Below are 22,369 nucleotides of genomic sequence, written 5' to 3'. Positions count from 1 at the left end.
GGGTCTACTTCAAGATAAGTAGAGGTATCTGAAACAACTGAATCTAACTTATTAATATAATCAGGTTTTTCTAGTATTGCCACTTATCTGCTCTCTGTATAATAATGTCCTTATTTCCCCGAAGTTCTCGTAAAGCTGAACTGTCATGTGTATTCAATTTAGGAAGTAGCGTTTCTTTTGTTATTCACTACTTGGTTAACTTGTTGAATAAATAAATCTTTTTGTGGAACATTACGAAGTCCAAATTCCCAATTACGCATTGTTTTTTAGGCAGTTTTTGAGGTGGTAAATTATAATTTAGTCCTTTGGATAAAAGTGAAATCTGGTCCTGCGATAGTGTACACGAGGAAAAATTTGTAACCTGTTGATATGTTGGTTCGTTGAATACTGGGTGAGGGGATGTTCGTGACCTAGCTGACATATTCTGTGGTAGTACATCATGGGTCTGTGGGGAGGGTTGTCACCCAACTCGTATATACTTGGTCGCAAGCCCTCAACAACATGTTAGAATTCGCATGAACGTGTCTTGACCTATCCAATAATGTTCGCAATTTATTAAAGTGTCTCTTTTTTTTTTTTTTTTTTTTTTCTGAGGCCTGTGCTTCTCGTGGCAAATCTATGGAGGTCTTCAATACAGACCAATCGTTGAGATGTAGATAATTTTTTAATTTATCGCGAAGCTTCCTAACCCGGGAAAGGTATTTTTGTTTATTCGAATATAGAGATTTTAAGGCAAGCTTAACAATATTACGCGATGTGGCCAGTGTTAGTTGTTTTATGCCTGAAATTTTTTTGATTTAAATTAACCCTGGAAAACTTCAGAACGACGTTGTTTTGAAGGCAGTATCTTAGAAAAGAAATATGGTAACTTTGGGCCGAGTATCTTAGTGTTGATTTAATGTAATTTTGCACCAAGCCATTCAAAAAATCCCCCATAGTTGTGTGTATCGATAGGTTACACCTGGAGAGACAGGAAGGGAATGAAATAGTCAATAAGAGTTTAAAAAATGAATTAGATAGTATGAATCAGAGATGTAATACTCAATACGTTCTACGTTGATATTAATATTTGTAAAATAATAAGAGGAGTTTACCTCAATATAGTACATAGAACACTTCAATCCTGAGAGTCCAGATTATTAAGAGTTTACTGTATGATGCACAGTTCAAATAATAATAATGTTAAACTGTGCATCATACAGTAAACTCTTATTAATCTGGACTCTCAGGTTTGAGAATGGCTAGCTTTTAAAATTTTTCAAATGTTAGAGAGGTACACCTGATTAGTCTAGACTTTTAGAGGAGAACTTTTAAATAAATATTAAACACAAACAACTGAAATTACCTACATCAATAACCATTTATAATGATTATTTTGTCCTGTCTTCTGTTTTTGTGGCCAGCAGGTTTTAAACTATATATATAATGCATATAATACATGCTTATCTGTTATCTGTTGAAAGTAGTGCATCTGATAACATCTGATCAAATGTAGTGCTATTGCACTACATTTGAATGGATGAAAACTCATCTATTCTGAACAGAGGGAAACTCAAATTTGTTCTGCTGTGAGAATTAAGACTTTGCATTGTCTAAGCAATTTAAATCCTGCTCAACACAAAAACAGATTAATACTTTTGCTGCTGTCTTTTCTGGTGACCCTTTTGACCTGAGTCTGAAAACCATGGGATTGAGTCAATGTGGATTGGAAAGGGCAGAAACATATTTGGGCTTTCTCATTATGACTGAATTAATCAGCCTACAATGAAGATTCCTTGACAAAAATATCTGGTTTATCTCCTGTCAAATTGGAAGAAAAGGTTATAAAAGTAGGGTGGTTCCCCCTCCAAGGGGATTAAAATTCAAAGCAGCATATTTGCATTCAGGAAGCAATTAACATGTTAAAGGACAAGATAATACTACAAACATCTTATAAAGAAACGAACGTCACTCTTTTTAGCATGGATTCTTAAAAACAAATGTTATCATTAATACAAGTGCCAGATTGCTTTCTTAATATTTCTGGTTTGTAAAACTTTTCTTTTTCTTTTTTTTTTTTTGCAAAATGCTGGATTTTAAAGAATTCTGGATTGTAAAGTGTCAGATCTTACGTGGTTTAACTGCAGTTTCAGTTAGTATCAGTACCATATCAGATTAGGTTTGAAGTCAAAGTCCAGCATAATCCTGAAATGTCACCAAACTCTTTCAAGCACATATTGTGATGGAAACATTTCAATAAATACCTTAAATCTCTTCTAACATATATAACAGCATGTATTTATTTAATCTATTATTTATTAAGATGGCAAACTACATACTGTCCCTACCTCCCCCTTAAAATAATTAATTATTTCCACCCCCCAAAAGCATACAATAATTCCATCTTAACTGCTGTTTTAATATACATTTTGGACTTTTACTGTTTTTCCTAACATATTGCTCTATTTCTTTTTGTTAGAATAAATTCCTGTCCCATTAACCTGGTAGGTAATTCCAGCAGACAATGGTGTCCAGTGCAGTGTTGAGTCAGTTTGCTGTGACAAACACTGGAAAAACAAAAAGGGGATAGGAGTGTTATAGGGCTAATGACTGTGATCAGAATGTCATAATTGGGGCCTTTTAACTTTTAACTTTCCAGATATTGACTGGTTGGTCACTCACACTGTAGCAAGACTTTTGTGGATTTACTGGATGATTATTTCCTACACCATTATGTTTGACAAGCAAAAAAAGAAAGCAATACTCTAGACCTGATTAACAGAAATGACCTTCATGCATTAAGAATCAGATAAAAGACTCACTAAATGACAGTGATCAAATTGTTTGATGTGGAATTTACTAAAACATGTACTACTGTCAGAGGCAAGGGCTTTTGCAAAAGTGACAACAGCACTCTCAGACAGTTTAAATTCTGTGTGTGTGATCAACTGATGAAGTTACTAACAAATCCTAAATGAGAAGCATTCAAAAATGTTATCATAGAAGCTACTAAGTTTTTTGTTCCATCTAAAAGATACAGTTCACAGCATAGACCTAAATGGATGACAGATGAACTGATGAGACTCATGGTAGTGAAGAAAAATGTATGGGATGCACATAAATTACTAAGTGATACAGATATCTATAGTAGATATAAAGTAGCCTGTGATCCAGTCGCAAAGGAGGTTGGGCAAGCTAAGGCAGATTATGGGGTTCTACATGGTACAATGCTGGGCCCATTGTTGTTTTTGATATTTTTATTAATTATACTGATGAATACATCAGTATAATGTATTTATATATTAATGAATGATGAATATCAATCTTAACAACTAAGCTTGCAGATGACACAAAGGTTGTCAGTTAATCACCATAATCAGGGTATGCTACTAAAATATCTAGACACATTAGGTAGTTAGACTGAGAAGTGGCAACTGAAGTTTAATATTGACAAATGAAAGTTACTTCATATGGGTAGCAGTAATCCTAGATTACCATACCTGCTCTGTGGTACCACACTCATGGACATGGAGAATGAAAAAGACCATAGGTAACTGAGCAGTGAAGATATGAAGTTCTCTGAGCAATGCAGATGGTTTACCAAGACAGCTCATGAGGTTTTGTCAATGATATATATCAGAATTTTGCCAGCAGTGATAAGGAAGTAATTATCCCATTGTATAAAGCAATGGTAAGATCATATTTGAGTACTGCATACAGGTTCTGGAAACCTCGTTTTAGGAAGGATGTGGATCTATTGGAAAGAAAGAGCAAAAAGATTGGTAAGGGGAGTAAAAGGGTGCTCTTGCTAGGAAAGGCTTCAGTTTTGCAACTTGCAGCATCTGGTGACTAAGCACCTGTAAGAAGATGTGACTGAAGGCCTTGACTGGATTGAGTAAGTTCAATGCTGATGAAAACCTTGCTCTTGCACAGGCTATACACACACACAAGACAAAGCATAAATTCAAATTGAGAAAGGACAATAGCTGAATGGATGTGCACAAATTTGGCTTCAACCAGACAGTAGTTGATTGTTGGAACAAACTCCATTCTGGCAGCTTAGAAGTGGCTAATTTTAATAAATTCAAGAAATAATTAGTTAAACCTGTTAGAGGGGTTGGACAGGTGAAATGGGAAGTGGTGGCTTTTTTTGGCTGATGCTGTATAAGCTTGCTTTCTTATATCATTTACCACCACTACTACTAATAATGATAAATTCATAAAGATTTTTTTCCCTAAATAAATGGATAATAGTGAACTCTTTCATTGCACTAGTAAGAGTGGAAAATCAATCTGTCAATGATGAAAGGAGTTAAAAGACAAATACACTCCACTTTGAAATGAAATAAAAAGACGTATAATGGCCAAAAACATATATACAAAATTACCACATATTGCTGCCTCTTTCTGGAAACTTGTATTATTTATATTAATATATAATTTTTAATTTAGCATTAGTTACTACATGATCATCTAAAGAAAGAAAACAGTCCTCTCTTCGAAAACCCAAGCACAAGGAGAAGTTGGAGGTTACAAGTCAGAGAGAGCTAGCTTTTTATTGGGTGGAGATTATATGGTAGCACTACAGTTAGCATTAGTTGAGGCATATGATGCAAGAAAGCAAGCTTATACAGCATCAGCGAAGAGAGATTAAAAAAAAAAAAAAAAAAAACCTTCCCATTTCACCTATCCAAATCTTTGTCTAATTCAGACTTAAATTTATTTAAGCTATCAACTTCCACAACAACAGGTGGACATATGTTTCAGCAATCAACTACCCACTGGCTAAACGCAAACTTCCGCACATCTATTCTGCAACTGTCTTTCCTCAATTTGAATCTATGCCCCCTCAGGTTCTTAATCTCAGCAAGCGAAAGTATCCCATCGGCATTGAGCCTGCTGAAACCATTCAAGGCCGTATACACCTTGATCAGATCACCTCACAGGTGCCTAAGTCTCCAGATGCTGCAATTTGCAGAACTTAAGCCTTTCTTCATAAGTGCACCCCTTTGTTCCTCTCACCAATCTTGTTGCCCTTCTCTGTACTCATTCTAGCAACTCTACATCCTTCCTAAAATGAGGCCTCCAGACCTGTATACAGTACTTAAGGTGTGGCCTCATCATTGCCTTATACAAAGGAATAATCACCTCCTTGTCTCTGCTAGCAAAATTCCTATATATCATTAACAAAACTCCATGACCTGCTCTGACAGCCCATCTGCACTGTTCACAGAACTTCATATCTGACTGCACAATTACCACCAGGTCTTTTTCATTCTCCACCTCCCTGAGTGTAGTACCACACAGTTGGTACGTTTCTCTTAGGTTAATGCTACCCATATGGAGTACTTTGCTTCAGTTGCCACTTGTCAGCCCATCTGCCTAACTTTTCTAGATCCCGTTGCAGTAGCATACTGTCTTTACTGTCATTAACAATCCTGCCAACCTTTGTATCATCTGCAAACTTGGACATTATACCTTAATTGATATCATTAATAAATACACAAAACAACAATGGGCCCAGCACTGAACGCGGGAGCTCGGCTAATAACATTAGTCCACATAGAGCAGTGTCCATTTATTACCATTCTCTGCTGTCTCCCACTCAACCATCCCTTTATCCATTGCAGTAACGTGCCCTTAATGCCATACTGCTCGAATTTGTACAGCAGTCTTCCATGCGTAACAGTATAAAAATCTTTCCTGAAATCCAAATATATAATATCAAAATTATTTTTTGCATCCAGTTCCTTTGTGACCACATCATAGTATCCAATCAAATTGGTCAGACAAGACTTTCCCTTAACAAACCCATGCTGTGTCTGAGCTATTATTGCTGTCTTGTCTAAGTGATCCTGTATCACCTCTTTAACCAGTGACTCCATTATTTTCCCTGGAACAGAAATTAAACTAACAGGTCTATAATTATTTGTGTCACCCTTTGAACCCCCCCCCCCTTTGTGAATTGGGGATACACTTGCACATATCCAGTCCATGGGGACCTCCCCTGACTCTAAGGATGTTCTCATAATTATGGCTAAGGGTTAGCTTACTTCTCTTGCTTCATCCTTCATTATAACTGGATAGATTTCATCTGCCCCAGGTGCCTTTTTTTTATGTTTAACTTCAACAATTTCTCCTCTACTTTACTCTCGGTTATTACAAAATCACTTAGCTCCCTGCTATAATATATTTAGGAAGGATAGGGAAAACAGAATGGGTAATGGGGTCCTGCTCCTTATCAAAAATAGCCTAAGCACAACGAGAGGTTTCTTGGATTCAGACATTTTGCATTCTAGTATAGAATCTGTATGGTGTGATATAGTTGGAAGCAAAGGTATAATTAGAGTGGGAGCAATCTACAGGTCTGGTGATTGTGAACATTATGATGAAAGCCTCTATATGCAAATGGAATGGGCAAGTAAGCATGAATGTCTTATTACGGGTGATTTTAATTTGCCTCTAATTTGAATGGAGCAAATGGGAAGGAAACTCGACATGGGTGGGGGGGGGGGAATAAATTTTTAAATCAACTAGATGATTGCTATTTGTATCAACATGTCAGGGAAAGTACAAGGGATAAGAATACCCTAGACCTCGTTATCATACATTAACCAGATGACATAATAGGGCTGAAAGTACAGAAATCAGTAGCAGGAAGTGATCACAGAGTTCTACAGTGGACGATAAAGAGAGAGGCAGCAGTACTTAAAGGCAAAGGAATAGGTTATAATTTCATGAAAGAAATTACGATGGATTGAGATGCTACATGGCTTCTATTAACTGGGTAGATATTTCACGGAGAGCGAATACTATTGTATTATGGTATACCTTTAAACCATTAATCACAGAAGCCTTGAACACTTATATACCATTAAAAAAATACTCCATGGGGAGGATTCCAAGTTGGATGAATAATGAAGTTGCCAGATTACTTGAGCAGAAAAATACGGCATGGAAAAGTTACATAGCAATAAAAAGTACTGGAGCCTATAACAGCTACAAATTGATGTGTACTAGTGCCACAGAAAAGGTTAGGCTAGAAAGGCAGATTATGAGAAATCGCTGGCAAAGAGAGGGGGGGTAAGGAATTCTTCACATATATAAATGCAAAGAAGAGGACAAACCAGATTGGACCTTATGTAATGGATGTGGGATAGTATTAGAGAAAGCTGAAGTTGTAGATGAACTCAACAGTTATTTTGCATTGATATTTACAGATGAATAACCCAAACCCTTTGTAAAGTCAATGAGAAATTATGGGAGTGAAGTTGGAAAAAAAAATGTAATTAATAATGTTGAAATTTCACGTTTTTTAATGAAAAAAACTTAAGCCTATAGGCCAGTAAGGCTCCTGAGTTGATGGCATATACCCGATAATCTTAAGGAAGGCAGCAAGTGAGTGCATTGAACCATTAAAGTTAATTTGAACCATTGAGGAAAATGATTCAGTTCCTCCAAATTTCATTGAACAAACTCCTAGTCTTCTCCATAACCACTGCCTGTGTTACAGGAATGTAATTTTGGTTCCTATCGTCCATCCACAGCACTAATATCTTCTCCATCTTATTAACTAATATCTTATCCATTGTCTCACTCCTTGAATAGGTTGTTCTAGAAACGCTTACATTAACAATTCCTGTATGTGACTGCTTGATCTTCCCAGCATTATTCATAATGGTCGTAACAGTAGAAGGTGCTCAATTTAGCACACCTCCGAACACTGCTCACCAGGTTCCATACAATGAAATAATGTCCATTTTTAATTCAATCGTTAGAGACTTGTGGCTTTTTTAATAGTGCAGATGCAGATTCAACACTAGAAGACATGGTTGCACAATTTATTTAAAATAATAAGGCACTAATGAACAAAGGAAATTATTAAAATTTTTAGGCATAGCTCACAACACATTTTTAGGCATAGCTCTCCTGGTGGACGAGGAGAAAGTAACTGACGTCGACACTAGCACCATCTTCCCGTGCTGCATTTACACTTGCACTTTCAGTTTTTTTTTTATATATATATTTTTTCATTAGTATTTTAAAAGAGCGTTAATGTGCAATGGTGTAAACTGAAGCTTTGTAAAGCAGGGCCTACCTGTAATGTTAAACAGAATTTTAAATTGTATAATTATAATTATAAGCATAACATTTTGGTGCATATAGGTATACAGACAACCACTTCCGATATATCTACCATATATATATATATATATATATATACACCGCATATATCTACCATATCCAGGGCCATTACTGACATGGACAGGAAATTGTTCTCCCGGATAACCTGAGCACCAGCTTTTTAAATTCTTCAATCATATACTGTTCATCATCATCATCATCATCAGCCATTTTCAATCCACTGCAGGATGAAGGCCTCTCCAGCAACTTTCCAGTTCCTTCCGTTTTGAGAACTGGCCATCCATTTACTACCCACAAACTCATGAATTTCATCTATCCATCTCCGCCTTTGTCTTCCAGGTTTTCTTCTAGCTCCTCTTGGATACCATTCTGTTATTTTCTTAGTCCATCTGTCATCATGTCTTCAAGCTATGTGTCCGGCCCAAGACCATTTTAGTTCTTTAGTTTTGATAAGAATGTCCTGTACTTGAGTTTCCTGCCTAATCCATGTGTTTCTCTTCTTATCTAACAGTCTGATTCCCAATATAATTCGTTCCATTCTTCGCTGTGTAGTTTTCAGCTTCTCTTCCATTCTTTTGGTGAGTGCCCAAGTTTCACTTCCATAAGTCATGGTGGGGAGTATACATTGGTTCATTATTTTACGTTTCAGACAAACTGGGATATTGCTCTTTAGTATGCGACTATATTTCCTGAATGCTTTCCATCCAAAATTTATTCTTCTCTTGATAAACCAGCCATTATCATTATTACAGCTAATAACTTGTCCCGGATAAGTATATGACTCCACCTTTTCAATTGCTGCTCCTTCAATCATTATTTCCCTTTCTGTGGCATACTTGTTCATCATTACTTTTGTTTTAGCCATATTCATCTTTAGTCCAAAATCCTTACTAACTGTGCATAACTGATTAAGATTTTCCTCTAATTCTTTGGGATTGTGGCTTATGACCACAATGTCATCTGCAAATCGTAAATGGTTTAGGTACTCTCCGTTCACATTGACTCCTTTCTGCGACCAGTCTAATCTTCTGAAAGCTTCCTCAAGGGCAGCAGTAAACAGCTTCGGAGATATTGTGTCTCCTTGTCGAACTCCTTTCTCGATTTTAAATTTCCTACTGTCTTTGTCTAGTCTAATAAAGGAGGTAGCACTCTCATATATTTTCTTCAAAATCATAATATGTGGGGTATCTATGCCCGAAACATTGCCTTATGCTGTATGGAATCAAATGCCTTTTCATAATCCACAAATGCCAGGCATAATGGTGTTTTATATTCATTTGCTTTCTCCATTAGCTGTGATATTACGCGAAGGTGATCCCTAGTTGAGAATCCTGTCCTAAAGCCAGCTTGCTCTTTCGGTTGATTCTCATCAAGTATTCTTTCTAATCTGTTGGTAATGACTTTTGTGAACAACTTGTAGATGTGGTATTACAAACTAATTGGTCTATAATTTCCAATTTCTGATTTATTTCCTTTCTTATGCAGCAAAACTATGATTACATTATTCCACTGCTTAGGCATCACACCTTTTCTAATGCACTTTGTGGAGAGCCTTGCCAGTTTTTGTGTAATGTCTCTTCCTCCCAATTTTAACAACTCTACAGTAACTTCATCTTCCCATGGGGCTTTCTGATTCTTCATTTTCTTCAATGCATGTTCTACCTCATCAGGAAGAATATCGGGTATGTCTTATGTGTTGCTACTTTGCAATCCATCTTCCCCCTCTGCTGGCATCATTCCCCTGCTCATTTTATAATTCTCTATAGTAGTCTTCTGCTATTTGAATTATGCCTTCTCTGCTGTTTATAAGTACACCATCGCTTTTCTTCAGTTTCAGTATCATTTGTCTTTCTGTATTACTGCTCATGGCTGCTGATTTAAATCCTTTGTTTTCCCTTAATGCTTGTTCTACTTTTCTTGTGTTAAATCTTATGTCCTCTCTGAGTCTCTTTCTAATGGCTTTGCATAACTCAGTATACTCAATTTTCTCCCTGTCAGTATTTTTCTTGCTCTTCATCTGTCGTCTTCGGTTCATCATGACAAGTGTTTCTTGACTAATTTTTTCTTCTTTGGATTTCTTTTTCCCTATAGGTTTTTTGGGCTTTATCACTTTCAGAAAGTTGTAATATTCCTTGTCGATATCTTGGTCCTGAGCAGTCTGCAGAAGCTCAAACTTATTCTTAAGTTTCAGTACATACTGCTTTTTCTCCTCTTCTGTTATCTCAAAGACCTTTGTATTATTTACTTGAGTCAGTTTTTTCCTTTCCTTTCCTACATCTATATCAAGTGTACATCTTACCATTCTGTGATCACTTCCAACATTTACCGTATTCAGGATGGTAACATCATTCACAATATATCTTCTGTTAGTTTGTTTGTTTGTTATTTGGTTTTTAGGAGCATTAGCAACTAAGGTCATATTGCTCTGGGATATGCGGTGGTCATTCCCTGACCTTTCCGCATCCTCCGTATTTGGTGGTGACGGGCTCGAATCCCGGTCTAATCAAGAAGCGTGTGCTACGCACTGCTGCTCCTTCCCACCTGGCTATGGAGGCACCTCTTCTGTTAGTGAGGATGAAGTCGATTTCATTAGTAGTTAATCCATTTGGACTCTTCCATGTCCACTTTCTGTTCACCCTTTTCTTGAAAAAAGTGTTCATTACTAACAGTCCTTGAGATTCTGCAAATTCCACAAGTCTTTCACCTCTTTCATTTCTTTCACCAATTCCAAAATTTCCTATAGTTCCCCTTTCTGCGCTGTTTTGTCTTTTTCCAACCTTAGCATTGAAGTCCCCCATAATAATAGTGTAGTGGGTTTTATGCTCATCTAGAAGACTCAATTTCAGTGTACATTTTTTCAACCTCTTCATCATCATCATGGCTCGATGTTGGTGATGTACTTTTGAATTCCAAAATGTTGCTTTTAAAATCTTTATGGACCAGAAACCCAACTCCACCTTCACTCCTTTCACTGTTTCCATTGGTGTACAGCAGATTTCCGCCTAATAAACTTATTAGTGATTCATTTCTTCTTCTTGTTTCAGCCAAACCGATGATATTCCAATTCACATTTTCTAATTCCTTTTCCAGCTCTAATATCCTGCCTTCACCGATGAGTGATCTTACGTTATAACAGGTAAGTTTAGTTTCCGTGCATGGCAGTCTGGTCGTACCCAGAGATTCTTAGCACCTCTGCTTCCACTCTGATCCTCTCGCTGCCGTAAGAGGGAGAGTGAAAGCTGCTGGGGACTGAGGGCCATTTGTTTTCTCGTGCTCTCATATGCTGGAGGGTTTGGTCTTTTCCTCTTCACGCTGACCAGGCGTCTTGAAGAGAACCACTCCACACGTTCGTTGCCACCTAAGTGACGTAACAGGGCTTACCATCGAGAAGGTGTGCATGAGTGGATTTTAGGGAGGCAGGGTGATTCCCTTCTACTTCTCTCTTGGTAATTTGGATTTTTTTTTTTTTTTGGCTAGTGCAGCATAAGCCTCAGGCTTCCTTGCACCATACGGCTAACAACAACAATAATAATAGAGTTTGATAAACTTCTGGCATTCCCCTCCGTGAATAACTCCTTGTGTGTGAATGAATACGCAAAATATTTATTCAGTTTATCAACTACTTGAGCAGGATCATCAACAGTTGAACCATATATGTTAAGTGGACCAATCTGATTCATCCCCTTCCTTCTAGAGTTTACATAAGTAAAGAACTCTTTGCTGTTTTTCTTTGCATCCTTTGCCAAAGATTTCTCGTAATCTGCCTTCGCCTGCCTAACCTCCTTTGTAGGTTATATCTGCCATATCCTTTTATGTCACCTGATAATTTATATGCATCCCATGCATTTTTCTTCTCTGCCACAAGCCTCATTAATTCATCTGATATCCATTTAGGCCTGAACCTTGACAGTTGTCTTGCAACAGTGCAATACAACCTATAAACACTAGTGGTTGGTGCGTGGCTAGTTCCATTCAATTTTTAATACTATTAAAAAGTATTCCCTTTTGTTGTACAGTAGTACCCTCATATCCAAGTGCTTTTTATAGCTGATACTCTATAAAACCTTAAATACTTTCTGGATTTGTGTATTTCTTTAATAAATCAGTGTAATAAAGAAAAACTTCTATTCATGTGAAGAATTATGGAATTATGAAAAATAATGGATTTATTCCATAATTTTTCAGTAATCTATATGCATATATACAATAGCAAGCGGCTGGAAAAACTCAAATAAAACATCTCATATTTGTATTATCAAATAAAAATTTTGCTTTTAATAAAATTGGAAATAGTAACAATGTGCAGAAAAAGCTGTTTTTTATGTTACAGGACATAAAAAAAAACAGCTTTTACAAAGAAAATTATTGTAAAGCCATTCCATATGACCAATACTAACTAAGGATGCAGTAAAAGACTGTCAAAAGGTATGAAATTACAGTGTAATCACAGCACTGGCTTGTTAAGAGTAGATTATGTCTAACTAATCTAAATAGCTAATAAGAGGTTGTCAGTAAAGAATTAGATAAGAGGAATAGCGTTAATATCATATACTTAGATTTCAGAAAAGTTTTTGAAACGGTCCCAGATGAATGATTGTTGTATAAATAACAGTAATGTTGATTAAAGGCAAATTACTACTATGGGTAAAGGGATGGTTAGGTGGTAGGAAACAAACATTAGTTATAAATGGCCACTGCTTTTTATGGACTAACATTAAAAGTGAGATCCCTCATAACATCAGTTCATGGGGTTCAGTTCTTGGCTTCTTACTGTATCTGATATTTATTAATAGTATTGGTGTAGGTATTTCAAGTTTAACATCCATGTTTGCTGATAATACAAAGGTGAGCAACATAATTAATGACAGTAATCAAAGTATGCTAATTCAACGAGACTCAGATATGTTATTTGCATGGGCTGAGAAATGGCAGTTGAGATTTAATACTTGAAAGTTACGTTACTCTAGTGATTATTGCTAGAGTACTGTTACCCAGATGCAAGAGCTTGCTTTGAGTAGTAGTATAGGTAGGCAGTAGTAGTTTTTTAGGGATGGGAATACTAGAAGTATATAAAATTATAACTGAAAGATATATGATTCTGTGATAATTGAAAGGAAGTGGAAGAGAAACTGCTGAAGCTAAGAGTAAATAAAGCACCTGAGACTGATGGGATCTATCTAATTATATTAAAAGAAGCAGCAACATAGGTAAGCAAACTTTTGAATATAATTATGAGAGCATCCTTGGATTCAAGGGCAGTTGCTATAGACCGGAGACATGCAACTGTATCTCCTATTCACAAAGGGATATCAAAAGGCAAAGTGATCAATGTGACCTGTGAGCTTGACTTCTAGTTCGGGGAAAATAATGGAGTCAATAGTTAAAGAAATATTACAGGATCATCTTGATAGGAATGCAGTTATACAAGTCACAGCGCTGATTTTGTTAAAGAGCGATTTTGTCTGACCAATCTGATTAGCTGTTATGATGACACAGTAACAAAGGAACTGTTTTAAAAAAATAATTTTGCAATCCTATACTTAAACTTCAGTAAAGCTTTTAACACTGTTCGACAAGAAAAACTGCTGTACAAATCAGAACAGTGTGGTATTGTGTACAAGTTACCACTAAGCATAAAGGGATGATTGACTGGCAGAGGACAGAGGGTGGTTATAAATGCACTGCTCTTCTTGGACTAATGTTATCAGAAGAGTTCCTCAGGGTTCAGTACTTATCCCTTACTGTTTTCAATATTTATTAGCAATACAGACGAAGACATATCAAATTGTTATCTAATTCTGCAGATAATACGAAGGGCACTAGAGTCATGAATGACAGGAATCAAGACAAACATTAGCACCACAATTTAGGTTTAACATTGATAAATGCAAGGTACAATGCATATCACTTATTGTAATAATGGATATCATCATCATTCAGATAATGCTATCACTTTTGCGAAGTCCCAATCAGACCAATACATAGAAAAGACACCGTTTATTGTAACTATGCTTCGGTTTATGTTGTTGTTTTTTTCCCTTATTGCAGTATACACACATTCAGTGGAATGCGATTGTGTCACATTTTGATTTGTTCTTCAACTCCAACACATTGTGTGGCTAGTTATTGATTTTTTTTTTGTATAGTTGTCAATATCATTACCCCATGAAAGGAAGTACTCTAAAAACCTGGCTGTTTTACAGTAGAGCATTAAACCTTTTCTAATTCTTAATTTTAATATCTTCTCGATTTGAAGATCTACTTATCTTCAAAGCAAGACAATATTAAAATGATTTATATGGATTTTCAGAAACATTATGACAGTTTCATTTTTACTGATGATTTTCTCAAAGAAATAGTGGACAATCAAATTAAAGTATTTTATATTGCTTGATTTTAATGTTTCTTTCCTGTCCTATTCCACCTTTTTATGTACAAATTTCTGCCCTTGATCAATAAACAACCCTGAACAGCTGCATTCTTGTTTCTTCAATTAGTGTACCAATTGGTTATTCTTATCACTTTAGCCGAATCCCTAAGTGATCACAATAAGTGGTGCCTACTTTACTGCATATGGGCAGCAGTAATCCCAGAGTAATATGCCAACTGGGTAGTACCACACTTAAGGTGGTGGGGAACAAAAGCGGCCTAGGGATAATTATGCAGTCCAACATGAAGTTCTCTGAGCAGTGTAGACAGGCTTCTAAGCATGAGGTTCTGTATGAGGAATGTAGAATCCCATTGTACAAGGCAATGGTTATTCTGCATCTTGAGTACTGCACACTGTTCTGGAGGCCACATTTTAAGGATATGAATCTGTTGGAACAAGTGCAGAGAACAACAAGATTAGTCAAGGGTACAAAAGGGTACTCTTACCATAAAAAGACTTCAGTTATGCAAATTGCAGTGCTTAGAAACTAAGCACATGCAAGGAAACCTGACTGAAGTGTTTAAGGCTTTAAATGGATTGAATAAACTAAATGCTAATGGCATCCTTACTTTTTCTCAGATAACTTACTTTTGATAAGGAAACACAAATTTAAATTGAGGAAGGATGGTTGCAGGTCAGATGTGCAAAAATTCGCTTTCAGCCAGAGAGCAGATGGAACAAACTTCCATCTGGTGTTGCAAAAGCGGGTAATTTAAATCAAATTAAGGAAGAATTAAACAAATTATTGGAGGGGATAGATATAAAGAAGTGATTATTCCATTAGATAAGGCAATGGTAAGACTGTATTTTGAATAATGCACACAAACTTGGAGACCAATTTTAGGAAATATGTGGACCTTTTGGAAAAGGTACACAGAAAGTGAGAAGATTAGTTAAGAGCACAAAGAGGTATTCATTTATTTTGATAGATATTGAAATAAATTAATACTTGTACAATCATTTTGATATATACAATAACTTATAAATTTTAGAAACTACATTATGTTCTTACTTCTGGATAAGCATCACGCCCAAATGGAGGAGGAAATTTGATATCTCCCCACTTCTGTTTGCACACAAACTCTGCTGTGGCATCTAATTTTGCAGCTAAGTCCAGGATAAACACTTTTCCTTGAGTTAAAACTAAAAATAAAAAAAATTGAGATCAGAATTATCTGAGAAATATCAAAAATATTTTTAATCCTCAATTAAAACAAAAAAAATTAAGAGTTCTAAAATGAGCATTTTTAATTAGTATAGACCAGAATGTATTTAGAATAAGAGAAACATGAAATTAAGTAGTCTGAACAGGCTGACTTATATGCTACCTACATTCCTTTGTTACAACATCTGTTTGTCTTGACACTAGTGACCTGCACTGACTCCTTTGAGCTGAATGTTTCAGAAAGGGTAATCTGACTGGACAGACCTTATAGTTTGATGGATGGCTATTGCAGATTAGGAAGGAGGAGGGGGATCAATTTAGAAACCTGTCTGACATTTCTTTGCTGCTAATATGACAGATCTTCCTCTGCAGACTCCCAGATTGTACAATGCCTGGAGGAACAAACTGCCTGGAACAGGGAGTGTGTTCAAAATAATCTGCTTTGGGAAGCTATGGTAAAAGTTTCCTAGATTTATATGATTATATTAAATTATTATTCGATTTTTTTTTTGTAATTTTTTTTCAAAAAAAAAAGTGCTGGATTTCTGAATGCAGCAGATTCATAGTTTGTGATTCTACTTAAAGCTGAATTAGGCATGTGGTACCATTTTGGTTCCTAGTGTTTTTTAATCAATTTGTACTCTTAAACTTCTTCACCAAGCTGTAACCCATAATACCTTTCAAGAAAAGTGCATTCTTAGCTTCCCAGTTGAAAACTTGAGAAGCCTCCAAGTTCAGAGAAATGGATATGTCTCCAAAATGAAACTTAATCTCCAATTAATTTCAGAAAAACAGGAAAAATGCAGAACTAAGTGTAAAAGTAACATAGCATTAAGAAAGACCATAAAAGACCATTAAACTGCCCATCCTAACAGTATTTCACAACCGCGGCTGCTTTGTCCTTTTTCCACATAATGTGGATGTGAGAGAGAAATTCTATCAACTATACTACAAGTGATGGCAATAAAGAGATGAAACATGAAGTACACCTGAATGAAGTGTGTGTGCATAAGTGGGTGTGTCAGTGTGCACGTACAGGCATGTGGTGTGTGATGTATTCTTCTTCTATGAAAAAATGGCTGGTAGTCTGTTCTTCAGGATTCTCAACATTGTAGGAATCAATTCCTTAGATGTATAAAAATTACAATCATCATCATCAGACATTTTCAATCCACTGCAGGATGAAGGTCTCTCCAGCAACTTTCTAGTTCCTTCTGTTTTGTGCAATGGCAATCCATTTACTACCCACGAACACGTGAATTTCATCTGTCCATCTCCATTGTTGTCTTCCAGGTTTTCTTCTAGCTCCTCTTGGCTACCATTCTGTTATTTTCTTAGTCCATCTGTCATCCTGTCTTTGCGCTATGTGTCCTGCCCAAGACCATTTTAGTTCTTTAGTTTTGATAAGAATGTCCTTTACTTGAGTTTGCTGCCTAATCTATATGTTTCTCTTCTTATCTAATAGTCTGATCCCTAATATAATAATTTATTCCATTCTTTGCTGTGTAGTTCTCAGCTTCTCTTCCATTCTTTTGGTGAGTGCCCAAGTTTCTCTTCCATAAGTCATGGTGGGGAGCAAACATTGGTTCATTATTTTACATTTCAGACAAACTGGGATATTGCTCCTCAGTATGTGACTATATTTCCTGAATGCTATCCATCCAAAATTTATTCTTCTCTTGACTTCCAGCCATTTATCATTATTACAGCTAATGATTTGCTCCAGATAAGTATATGAATCGACCTTTTCAATTATTGCTCTTTCAATGATTATATCCCTTTCTGTGGCATACTTGTTTATCATTACTTTTGTTTTAGCCATATTCATCTTTAGTCCAAAATCCTTACTAACTGCGCATAACTGATTAAGATTTTCCTCTAATTCTTTGGGATCGTGGCTTATGACCACAATGTCATCTGCAAATCGTAAATGGTTTAGGTACTCTCCATTCACATTGACTCCTTTCTGTGACCAGTCTAATCTTCTGAAAGCTTCCTCAAGGGCAGCAGTAAACAACTTCGGAGATATTGTGTCTCCTTGTCAAACTCTTTTTCTTAATTTTAAATTTTCTACCGTCTTTGTCTAGTCTAATAAAGGAGGTAGCATTCTCATATATTTTCTTCAAAATCATAATATATGGGATATCTATGCCTTGTCTTTCCAGTGCCTGAAACATTGCCTTATGCTGTATGGAGTCAAATGCCTTTTCATAATCCACAAATGCCAGGCATAATGGTGTTTTATATTCATTTGCTTTCTCCATCAGCTGTGATATTACATGAAGGTGATCCTGTCCTAAAGCCGGCTTGCTCTTTCGGTTGATTCTCATCAAGTATTCTTTTTAATCTTGTTAGTAATGACCCTTGTGAACAACATGTGGATGTGGGATAACAAATTAATTGGCCTATTTTCAATTTTTGATTTATCTCCTTTCTTATGCAGCAAAACTATGATTGCATTATTCCACTCTTTAGGCGTCATGCCTTTTCTAATGCATTTTGTGAAGAGTCTTGCCAGTTTCTGTGTCATGTCTCTTCCTCCCAATTTTAACAACTCTATAGTAACTTCATCTTCCCCTGGGGCTTTCTGATTCTTCATTTTCTTCAATGCATGTTCTACCTCATCAAGAAGGATATCAGGTATGTCATATGTGTTACTAATTTGTGATCCATCTTCCCTAGTGCTGGTATCATTCCCTTGCTCCTTGTATAATTCTCTATAGTAGTCCTCCGTACTTGAATTATGCCTTCTCTGCTATTTATAAGTACACCATCACTATTCTTCAGTTTCAGTATCATTTGTATTTCTATATTCATGCTCATGGCTGCTAATTTAAGTCCTTTGTTTTCCCTTAATGCTTGTTCTACTTTTCTTGTGTTAAATCTTCTTATGTTTTTTTTTTTTTTTTTTTTTTTTATGAGAACCCCAAACACGAAAGGTATCAAAACCTATAGTACTTAGTACCGTGCATGGGTTGAAGGAGAAGTATGGGGGGGAGGGGGATGCCGGAAACTTTGCTCTAGAGACTAAACATGGGTTTCACCACTTCAAGCCTCCAATAAGCAAAGTGGTGGTATTTCACCGGTTGATGAAAGTCATCTACCACCTACGTCCTCTGAGCCTCTTTCTAATGGCTTTGCATAACTCAGTATAATCAATTTTATCCTTGTCAGTGTTTATCTTGCTCTTCATTTGGTCTTTTGTTCATCATCACAAGTGTTTCTTGACTAATTTTTTCTTCTTTGGATTTCTTTTTACCTAAAGGTTTCTTGGGCTTTATCACTTTGAGAAAGTGATATCGACAATCAAGATATCGACAAGGAATTGTCGATATCTTGATCCTGAACAGTTTGCAGCAGCTCAAACTTGTTCTTAATTTCCAGTAGATACTGCTTTTTTCTCCTCTTCTGTTATCTCAAAAACCTTCGTAATATTTACTCGAGTCAGTAAATAATACGAAGATGGTAACACCATTCACAATATATCTTCTTTTAGTGAGGATGAAGTTGATTTCATTAGTTGTTAATCCATTTGGGCTCTTCCATGTCCACTTTCTGTTCACCCTTTTCTTGAAAAAAAAAAAAAAAAGTGTTCATTACTGACATTCCTTGAGATTCTGCAAATTCCACAAGTCTTTAACCTCTTTCATTTATTTCACCAATTCCAAAATTTCCTATAGTTCCCCTTTCTGTGCTGTTTTGTCTCTTTCCAACCTTGGCATTGAAGTCCCCCATAATGATAGTGTAGTGGGTTTTCAGCTCATCTAGAAGACTCTGAATTTCAGTGTACATTTCTTCAACCTCTTCATCATTTCATCATCATGGCTCAATGTTGGTGCATAAATTATTACAACCTTTAGCTTGTATCTCTTAGAAATCCCGAGTAGTAGCTTGACACCCTTGGTGATGTACTTTTGAATTCCAAAATGTTGTTTTTATATCTTTATGAATCAGAAAGCCAACTCCACATTCGTTCCTTTCACTGTTTCCATTGGTATACAGCAGATTTCCACCTAATAAACTTATAAGTGATTCATTTCTTCTTCTTTTTTCAGCCAAACTGATGATATTCCAATTCACATTTTCTAATTCCTTTTCCAGCTCTAATATCATATGTTTACCGATGAGCCATCTTACGTTGTAACAGGCCAAGTTCAGTTTCCATGCATGGCAGCCTGGTCATACCCAGAGATTCTTAGCACCCTCTGCTTCCACTCCGATCCTCTCGCTGCCACAAGAGGGGGAGGAGAGCTGCTGGGGACTAATGGCCATTTGTTTCGTTGTGCTGTCATTTGCTGGAGGTTTGGTCTTTTCCTCTTCACGCTGACCAGGCGTCTTGAAGAGAACCACTATTCACATTCGTTGCCACCTAAGTGAAGTAACAGGGGGTCAATACCATCGAGAAGGTGTGTATGAGTGGATTTTAGGGAGGCAGGCCAACCAGACTTCTCCTAAATCTTCTGAAATAGAAAGATATTGGATCCATCAGTGTTTTCGACTGAGTGTCTCATAACACACAGAATGCCTGTTCCCATCTAAGCCTCTAAAAACTCCAAAGCCAGCTCATATTCGAGAAGTTCCTGGACCTTTCCAAAAGTACCACCAAGCAAGATGTTCTGTATCCTACAAACCTGAAAATCAAAACTAAAGCCTTCTGCAGCATGTCTTTCAAACTGATGTGTAAGAACTCCAAGACATGGTCCTTGAGGTTGTCACAGACATTCTCTCAGATATGCCAGACAAGCTGTTCTTGCTACCTGGGAGTCTAAAATGCTGATGGAACTGATATTCGGGTGACACTCAAGTCAAGTGGACCCAATTTCGACAAAGTCCGGACGGTCTATGACAGTCAAATCCTCTGCTTGCACCTTCACGATGGTGGGACTGTTAGTAATCCTGGGTATAACCTCCATGCACAAGTACATGGTGGGTGAACACCCAGGTGTGAATCAACGTAAGCAGGGGTCAAGGTGTGGCGTCCACACCACATGGAGGAACGCCACCCCTCCATGTCACCAGGCAGTACTAGGTGGTAGATGACTCTCATCAACAGGTGAAATACCACCACTTTGCTTATTGGAGGCTTGAAATGGTGGAACCCATGTTTAGTCTCTAGAGCTAAGTTCCGGCGAACCCTTCCCTATCTCTTCCATCATGCAGTATGATTGATGATTTTTGAGGTTATGATGAATGTCGTGGCGAGATCCAATATTCCTTACATTTCGAGGGTACAGCTCTAAAACGGTGTTCGCAGGCCGGCCGCTAGATAGTACACCGGACCAAACCTATTGGTAACTCTCTAGGAAGCTTCCGGATCAGCTAGTGTATAATCTTGCTACCTCTACTCTGCCAGATAGTGACTGGAGGGAGTCAGAGTACTGTATATGCAGGGAGCATTGTCGAGGCCACGTTATGTCAAGGATCTGGGTATATTCTTACCACATGTACGCCATATCCAAAAATTTCATTACTTCATACAGCATGTCCCACCCACTTTTTCTTACTATTGAATACACCATGAATTGTCAAAATAATAGAGCAAGCTTATCTGCGAAAAGATCTAAACCTCCCAAGGACTTCCCAATTCATTTCACAAATATACGTGGTCTCAATTCCAATCTCAACGATGTCCATTTCCACTTGCAGTCTTCCAAACCCCATGTACTTTTTCTGACTGAATCTCAGTTATCAGTTGATTCAACTATTGCTCATCTCAGATGTCCAAATTATTTGCTGTATGATTCCTGTCGCCTCAAAGGTGGTACTTGTGCATATGTACGTTCTGATATTCCCTGTCAGAGACTTGGCAATTTGGAATCTCCTCTCTTTGATCTTCTCTGGCTTAAAATCTCTCTACCTAATTGTGTCAAATTCATCTGTTGTCTCTACCGTTCTCCCAACTCGACTAATCACTTGGAGCTCTTTGACTTCCTCTCTTTGCAACTTGACTTTCTCCAGTCCAACTTTCCTAACAGGGAGGTAATTTTCCTTGGTGATTTTAACGTTCACAACTCCAGCTGGCTTCCGTTTTCTAGTCACACCGACCCAGCAGGTCTAGATGCTGAGGCTTTTGCAATTACTAATGACCTAGCACAGATTGTTCATTTACCTACAAGAATACCGGACAATCCTAATCATACAGCCAATACGCTTGATATTTTTCTCACAAACAACCCTTCTAAGTACGCGGTTGAAGTGAGAGGTCCTTTAGGCACTTCAGATCACAACTTGGTGATTGTCTCTTCTCCAATGGAACCTTTATCTAATGGGTATTCCCAACCTCGTATTGTTTGGCATTACAAGAATGCAAAATGGGATGACTTGCGAGACTTCTTTTCTTATTTTCCTTGGTCTGATTACTGTTTCAAAACTTCTGATGTCAACGTTTGCTCAGATCGTGTCAGAGAAATTATTCTTGCAGGAATGGAATCCTTTATCCCACACTCCACTTTAAAATCTCGTCCTTTATCTAAACCTTGGTTTTCCAATAAATGTGCTAAGGCTGTCCAAGAGAAGAATGTTGCATATCGTAATTGGCTTGTTTCTAATTCTTCAGTTTCATTTTCTGCCTACACCAAAGCTCGCAACAATTGTAAAGCAGTTATTAATCAGTCCAAACTAGAGTTTGAACAGGCTAAGAGTAGAAAACT

General features: G+C 37.0%; 1 protein-coding gene across 2 annotated transcripts in view; it reads right to left on the bottom strand.

Annotated features, from left to right (window-relative positions):
- Positions 1-22,369, bottom strand: part of ATPCL (ATP-citrate synthase) — a 551,864-nt gene that overhangs the window by 383,635 nt on the left and 145,860 nt on the right. For both annotated transcript variants that reach the window (XM_090382775.1, XM_090382774.1), the window contains exon 8: positions 15,567-15,697. In XM_090382775.1, the coding sequence (XP_090238901.1) occupies positions 15,567-15,697 (131 nt within the window). The remainder of the gene's footprint in view (positions 1-15,566; positions 15,698-22,369) is intronic.

The sequence above is a fragment of the Mastigoproctus giganteus genome, chromosome 10 (assembly GCF_048544385.1).
Source record: "Mastigoproctus giganteus isolate SK-2022 chromosome 10, ASM4854438v1, whole genome shotgun sequence".
NCBI lineage: Eukaryota > Metazoa > Arthropoda > Arachnida > Uropygi > Thelyphonidae > Mastigoproctus > Mastigoproctus giganteus.
This window is presented reverse-complemented; position numbering and strand designations above follow the sequence as displayed.